Below are 8,484 nucleotides of genomic sequence, written 5' to 3' on the forward strand. Positions count from 1 at the left end.
AAGACAAAACAGTGGCATGCACTCAAATATTTTTTTCAGTGGGAGTTCTGGGAGGAATCCTCACCTTGAATTTGATCCTTTCAATGCTGTTGCCATGGCAACTGAACGGGCCGGCAGGGTGAAGCAAAGATATGTTTTTCCTAGTTCTTCATCTGAATTTTGACTTTTTACAAAAATGTAAAGTAGAAATAGTTCAATGTTGTCAACTTGCAATGTAATCAGTGACTGAGGAATTCTGATCTGTCAAAAGATCAGTTTCACAAAGTAGTTTTATAGTACAGTCATTCATAGTATCGTTGCATGCCACTAGCACAGATTCATATGTCCCCAGCTCATGCTCTACTAGATTATTCCCTGACATAAATCACGTCCATTCGATGTATGTGGAATGCCGCCATGTTTTCTCTTTGTCTCCAGAAAAACCAGAATGAAAGTTGAAGACTTTTCCCCCAGACATTGCCTCTATTATGTCCTTGCACCTCACATTTTATCTTGATTTAGGATAAGATGGAAGACATTGTTTCACATTTAACAATTTTCTAATGGTCTCGGGAAAGATTTGAAGATACATCTAATGTGGGTGTCCCCTGGACTTTGACAGGAGAGTCAAGAATGAATTACCCATTTTGACTTAATCTGCACAACTGTGGTAGTGCCCTGATTTGTAATTTAATGTAGTTTAAAAATTTGTTTTGTCTAACAACCACTGGAGAGTGAATGTCTGTCGTAGTACTGCAGCCTAAGGCCCTAGGCTAACTTTAATGTATGTCATGCATATTGCATTTTAAATATGACAATTCAATTTTGTTTGTTTCTTATAATGAAACAAGTGATGTCAAGTCTTAACTGAGGAATATCTACAAATGGCTCCACATAAAAACTACACAGAACTTTCAGTTTCCTTTACAGTGTCATTTCCTCTTTGTTTACTTGAATAGAGTATGCACATCAATGTAATTACCAAGTACTAGCAGTTTCCCTGCTGTGTCCAACAACCACTTTCACACTTGTACAGTGTATCATGTTATGATTAAAGGTAGCATTTGCACTGCAAAAATCCAATGAAAGGCAGCTTTTTTTGGAAGGCAGATATGTTGTTTTATTTGCAGTACAGACATGTTTGACACAATTCAGATTTTAGCTCATTATTTTCTTCATGACATACATTGATATATTTTTAAGAATTATTTGATGAAGTGAGCTTTCCAGAAAAAAGCAAGCAAATAAAAAAGCAAGCAAATCTTGTCTTTGTGATACCAGTCTTGAATTAGCCAGATCTTCCTGTTTGATACAGAGATATAGATTATTATTATTATAATTCAGATTATTCATATTCTGGATGTGACTATGTCTGAAATTTATTTATGACATAAAGCAAGCTTTTCCAGAAAAATCCTAGCAAATCTTCTTTTTGAGATAGGCGTCTTCAATTACTCATATTTTCCTGTTTTAAAGCAGAAAAAGAGATATTGTTTTAATTTGCAGTACATAAATATTTGACAATTCTGATGTTTTAAAAAATTATATACATTGATATTTCTTAAAGAATGATTTGATAAAATACGCTTTTCCAAAATGTGAAACAACATGACATTAGATCCACTCACTGTAAAACATATTCATGCACCTACTCAAAAAGAAGCATGGATTTCCTTTGCCTAATCTAAAGTTTATTTATGAAGAAGGCAACAGCATTAATGTGGTTGCAACATGGTGTCATTCAAGTGTAGGTGCATATACCGACATTTCAATATGTGAACTACTACATGCCCTTTCTGCAATATGGAAATGTATATGAATTTAGCCAGTGTGCCCAGATGCCTTCCATCTCAATTTGTTAATGACATTATGGAAAAACTGAATTGTCTGTGAACACATTACTCTTATTGATGGAACTCTTATGTTGTGTGATGGTCTGTAATGAAACAAAATGTTAAAGCTACATAGAGAGCATTTTCTCATTTATAAATTGATGTTCATGTTTTATTACCTATATTACAATATACAGTGTGCGCAATAATGTTTGGGACAAAGCCTTTTTTTGACTCTGTAGGCAGTCAACCAATTCTCATGTGATTAAAGTGCAGGTTTTAGTTTTTTTTATGAATTGTTTATACATTTTGGTTTCCCCATGGAGAAATTACAGCACATTTTATACATAGGCCTACATTCCACGTAAGCATAATTTAGATGGATATGACAAATAATACCACATAGAAAAGTCATATTCCATTTTTTGGATTTGATACTAACAAATTAAGCAAACTTGCTGTGTGTATAATGGGAGGCAGTATTCACCTAATTCATCTCACTGCAATAACTGTTGAATTATCTTTGGGCACTTTTTACAATGATAATTTGTGTTCAGTCCATATTGAAATTTGTTTGAAAGTGATTCATTGTAGTGTAGTTGCCACATGAATTATAGACTAGGTAGTGAGTGTATTAACCACATGTAATCATCAGCTCATACTGTTATGTCTATCTGCTTATTGCCAGACTCCGCTATTGGAATTTAATGTTTTAGAAGGTGCTTGCCTCTTTCTTGATAACTCAGATTATAGTAAAACCTCAAAGTTAACAGGGTGGAGAGTGTTTAATGAATGATTGATATGTGCGAACAATCTTAGGTCATGATACTGAGTGAAAACATGCAGCTCTTATACCGGCTGCTCTTAAAATGGCTTGTGGCTCAGAGGCATCTCAGTGGTCTGGGTTTAGTTATTTTTTGTGGCCTGCTTGTTCTACTATTGCTGCTACTCCCTCTGCCTCCCTCTGCTGTCAGCTTTTTGAAAGGTAAAGATACAGAAGCAGTATATCTTGCTTTGATAAAGGAATCTGTTTTTCGAGTTTTCAGGCATTCCTTATCTCTGTTTGGCCAAGAAAGTAATTCTTACCACATCGATAGAGCCTATTCACCCGCAGAATGTCATTGTTACTCATCTCTTTCGCTCTTCCAATTGCCACGTTACTGTTTGGGATGGGGACAATGGTTGGCTTCCCATCTTTGGAGAAGGCATACCTGGAAACCATATGAAATGTGTTAGTTATTTTGCATTATTTACTGACTATATTAACATGAATTTATAGTAAATGAATTTAATGAATTTAATGAATGAACATGAATTTAATTGGCAATTATCAGTTATGTGAATGGTTTGACAGACATATTTCATTGAATTAAGATTTACATAACTGAGGTTACACTGTTACAAATGATTTCCCAACTTAGACCATAATATGCTTCTTTATATAGTGATACCCCATCAGTGTTATAAAAATTGACATTGAGCATCATATCACATTGTACACTTTTGTCTAACCTCCCATATTGCATGATAGAGTTGTAGTCATATGGAGTTTGTAGGTTGTTGGTTTTGATTTTCCTAAAATTGTGCTTGTGACCTGCAGGAAAATAAATGAATCCATGAAGGGTCCAAGGTATCAAACCACCATGCTGGTGCCAGATATGCAGTACATACAAAAATAATTGTTTCTCCTGAATATCTTTTAATTTTTTCCAGCATAATTTACAGCTGAATCCAGTCCGATCCCACAATTCCATTACATAACATGTTTGTGTCCCAAACGTTACGGTGCCCAGAAATGGGGGGACTGTGTATAAATACTGCTGTAATTTCTACACATACAAACCGAAATGTATAAAAATATTAAAATCTGAAAATGTGCACTTTAACCACATGTGATTTTCTTATTACAAATCTCAAATTGTGGAGTACAGAGGCAAATAAATAAATGATGGGTCTTTGTCCCATGGAGACAAAAGGGCACTGTATGTTACCTGTTTGTAAGGCTGCCCTACCCGATAACAGGACTATAGTACTTAATGCTTTGCATCAACAAAGTACCTCCACCACCGGCAGATGACTGTCACTGGTACAGTCTACTCATATGGCTTATGTTAATATGATTTAACATGGCTCATAGTTTGCCTACTAACCCAAACCACTGATTCAGATAGGCAGACAAATAATTTGACTATGAATTTAGATCGTATACACTAATACCTGGCTTGATGTTCTCATACAAGATACGAACATGCTGATCACGATCACTGCGTGTCTGCTCGTGGTCAAAACCTAGGGCATGCAGGAGTTCATGCTGGACAATCTTGTGATAGACACAGCCCCTGCGACTCAGAGACACCACCTGACCACCACCTCGCCGCCCTACAAAAGAGTAACACCTGGAATATAATGAAAAAAATTATCAGTGCTTTTCATGAAAAGATATAGTGTATCATAACAACAGCTAGGAAATGATGTGCAACAAATGTGCTTTATTTTACTATTACTGCTAAGCATTGGTAAACTTGACATAATAATCACAGATGCCACACTTGGTTGCTGACATGACCAATGACTTTATCTATAGTTGCCATAGAAAGCCAAGGCTAAGATAGTCACCCACAACACCAACAGAGGGGCAAGATGTATACAAATACATTCAGTATATTACAATTACATTTGATGATTACAAATGAGGGGTTTCATTCACAATTGTTGATAATGAATTAAACGGAGACAATAATGCAGCTGTGCATCCAATAAAGGATCTTAGGCATTTTTGAGAGCTGTGAATATATATGTACCCTGAGCGAGACTGGATGTCGACAAAGTCGCACTCCCTTCTGCGTCGCCTGAAACGGATACAGGTTCTGGAGGCAAAAGACTTCAGCCCACGCTTAATGATGCACTTCTCCCGCCTTGCTGTATGGATACAATATAATAACACTCAGCTCAAATGCATAGCAGGCATAGGGAAGGAGGATTGAAATAAATATAATATTAACCATGACATAAACTAAGCCTGTTATACTATCCACTGTCACTGAAAAAATGCTGGCTTAAGGTCGAATCAATCCAGTAAATTTTTGTGTTGAGTAACATTATTTGCTAAAGGTGACTTACAGAACTGTTTGGAGATGCGATAGGGCACGTAAACAATGCCTTTCTTAGATTTTTTCCACTTGCATCCACGAGCTGTGCAAGGGTCAGCGTTCCCAAGATCAGTAGGAACTGCAATGTCCCCAATGACAGTCGGCTCGTCCAGTCCTTGCCCTTGGAAAAAACATAAAATGAACTCTTGGGGCACATTTCCTCAAATAAATGCGGAGTGTGATTGCTCCATGTCAGGGGTTCCTAGGCAGTTTGCTGCTGACTACTTAGAAATTGAGTGTCAGATGACTGTAATGAGTTTTGTATTAGCTGGCCAAAGCCCCTTTGACCAAACTTGATATTTTGACTAACATCTGCCCCACAATCATGCATACCTATTTTCATTTGTTCATATCATTTTCAAGATATTAATTTTTTGACATTACAGTGCCCCCCATTGGTCAATTTCAAAATCCCTTTAGTTGTAGTGTGGAAAGTCAACCCATAAGTCAACATGTAACCATCCACCATATCATGGGCCATGCCATTTTTTAAGCTCATAACTATCTATCAAATGGCTAATCATGAATAGCTAACAGATATTATTTCCACCACGGGGTAGGGGTAGCTTATTTTAAACAATCCAGCAATAGCACTTGGTCAATACCCATTTCATAACTCAGAGACAGCAACAAAGTAATAAATTACTGAATTAATACTTTAATCATTAAAAATATTTTTTCAACCATATACAATTACATTTGTTAATGAGTTTGTATAATGTACTTATTTATTTTTAATGTGTTCCCCTCATTTTTTCTCCCCAAGGACCAATAATGTATGGCCATGGTCATGCTGCACGAGTCTCTAGAGTTAGTAGAATAGTGTAAAAAAACAAACAAAACAAAAAAAAAAATTCAGGCAGCAGCAGTTTTGCGGGCAGAAATGTGTTGTTAACGAGAGAGTTCAGAGGAAATGGGCCAGACTGGTCAAAGCTGACAGGGAGGTGACAGTAACACAAATAACCACACATTATGACAGTGATAAGCAGAAGAGCATCTCTGACCACACAATGCGTCAAACCTGTAAGTGGATAGGTATATTATACCCACACTTACCCACATTCTTGTTGGCTTTCTCCAGTAAAGTTGAGATATCACTTTCCTCTTCATTCAGACTGTTGTCTGTCAAAGAATCAACAGAGAATAATATGTGTTGAAACATTAAATAAAAATAGTAATAAGAATAGTTCAAGTTCAACAGCTGAAAAAAGTGTTAAAGGAATGAATGGTAACAATAGATTTCTCAATGCCCTGGAATATAGTGGCATATGATTATGCACTGCAACAATAGTTTTATTCTGGTCATCATTGTTATGTTTCACTGTTATTGCATTTTGTATTTCTATTCATACTGTAAACTCCAGCTTACCAAATCATTCTTGCAAAAGAGCTTTTAACCTGCTTCAAAAAGGTTAAATAAATAAGTAGAGGAACCTACCATAGATTGGGTTCTCCTCCAGATCATCAGAAATGTCAGATGAACCATGCTACAGGTATGCAAATACAATAAAAAATATTTTGGGGACATGCAATTGTACAGTATTCAGACGTATTTTTAACTTCATATAAATTGCACATTTTGGATTTACACATGTAAACATGCTTAATTAGATTTTTATTTATTTAATTTTTTCATATAAATTTATTTAAGATTTTTCCCTTTTCTCTCAATTTAGTAGCCAATTGTACCCCCCTCTATTCCAATTTTGCGCCACCGCGGGCCTTTAATTTGATTTTCTAAACATAAACGCTTAATTTTATTGTTGTATATTCGCAAAAATGTTGAACCAAGGAATGCACATGAACAGGCAAATATCTGTACACCAGCTCAATGAAGCTGATATGATGAATATGGTGCTTTCTTCTTTGGACATCAACAGAATAATGGGTTGCTGGATGAGTTGAATTATTCTTTAGATACAAAACAGGTGCATAAATACAAAGATACATAGTTCCATAAATAATTTATTTGGCTAACACTCCTGAAATGATTAGATCACAAAATATAAGAGAATACAAGTGACAATCTGCAAAATAAAATTAAGAAACAGGAAGAGTAATCAGAGGCAATGTTACTTGTTTAAATATCTGTGACTCTGTAATATGAATGAACAAAATATGCATTAAAAATAGAAATTTTGATATTTGTTCTTACCTCTGAGGGGGAACAGTGCACTGCACAGAGTACCATGCAGGTGAAGGTGAACAAGGAGAGGGGTGACATACTGAATAAGTTGTGGGTCTCAGTCATTTGTCTCACTGTGGCCAGAGCCCCACATTTATACTTTTATAGAGTATAGGTAGATTAGTCATGTCTTTCCAAGAAGAGAAGTTCTACAAGTTGCCTAATTGCTTTGGTAGCCTCAAATGTTTCAACAGATCCTCTTCTTTGGAAACTGAATGATACAAGAAAATATCAATACAAAAAGTCATAAATAAGCAATATATTTTAAATGTATTCACTGTCATTCATAAGCTTTTGAGCTTATGATGAGCTTTTTGCAGCTGATGTATTTTTTCTTAGAATGGGTTGTGTGTGTGTGTGTGTGTGTGTGTGTGTGTGTGTGTGTGTGTGTGTGTGTGTGTGTATGTGTGTGTGTGTGTGTGTGTGCATTCATGAGGTTGGAGTGCGGAGAGGGTTTGGGCCTCATTATACCAATTTTCAGTTCAATCTTGCAAAATTACGAGAAACCAATATATTGCTTTCCGATATCCCTCTTGTCTAACCCAAAAAAAAGAACAAAAAAAGGAATAATAATAATAATACTATTTGATTTGCACTTACGATGACTATTTTTTGCTTAGAACAGCACTTCATGTGTATTTTACTAGTTATGGATGTGATGCTTTAACTTGTGGAAGAACCTATGCACACGTCACTTTAGATTCAAAGCGTCTGCCAAATGACTAAAATATAAATGTAAATGTAAATGATGAGATTGCATTTTTCAAGTCATCACACCGGTTCACACTGGGTAAAGCCAGTTCTGCTTTTATGCAAACCATACTTGCAAATGAATTAAGAAAGAGACCAACAGTATATTGCAAAATTTCAGAAATATGCCCTGATCTGAAATAATGTAAAATGCAGATAGCGGAAAATGATAGATTTTCTGGAAATCTTTATTGTAATTAGAAGGGTCAAATGTTGAAAAGTCATAAATTACCACATTTTTACCTGGCTGTCAGGTGCAAAACCCAAAAGGCATTAGAGATGGCCAACACAGTACTGAGCAACATCTTCCAAAAAACCTTTGCCAATTATGGAGACATGTCAGCATAATCCTGAATCTACAGAGGTTGTCAACTGGACAGACAAATGCATTCATCTCAGGAGGGGACAAAATGAAGGATCAAACATCTGTTTGAATTTTAAGTATCAAATTTGAAAACCAATACAAACAAATAAAGGTCAGTCCTTCCAGGCTGCTCATAATCTCTCAACCTAATTATGCACTTGTCCAAAGACATACTGAATGTATTGAAAGTCAGCTGGTATTAGAATGTAGTTAATTTGCTATTAC

The 8,484-nt window shown here is 35.7% G+C and overlaps 1 protein-coding gene across 1 annotated transcript; it reads right to left on the reverse strand.

The window, feature by feature from the left end:
- Positions 1 to 1,073: 1,073 nt before the first annotated feature.
- On the reverse strand, positions 1,074 to 7,254 carry LOC133131467 (hatching enzyme 1.2-like). The gene is made up of 9 exons (XM_061246839.1): positions 7,116 to 7,254; positions 6,399 to 6,447; positions 6,017 to 6,082; positions 4,932 to 5,081; positions 4,613 to 4,730; positions 4,029 to 4,207; positions 3,324 to 3,405; positions 2,898 to 3,022; positions 1,074 to 1,444 (listed from the first exon to the last, which is right to left on the reverse strand). The coding sequence occupies exons 1-9, from the start codon at positions 7,209 to 7,211 to the stop codon at positions 1,431 to 1,433; spliced, it is 879 nt and encodes a 292-aa protein (XP_061102823.1). The 5' UTR covers positions 7,212 to 7,254; the 3' UTR covers positions 1,074 to 1,430.
- Positions 7,255 to 8,484: the final 1,230 nt, after the last annotated feature.

Source organism: Conger conger, chromosome 6, assembly GCF_963514075.1.
Source record: "Conger conger chromosome 6, fConCon1.1, whole genome shotgun sequence".
Taxonomy (NCBI): Eukaryota; Metazoa; Chordata; class Actinopteri; order Anguilliformes; family Congridae; genus Conger; species Conger conger.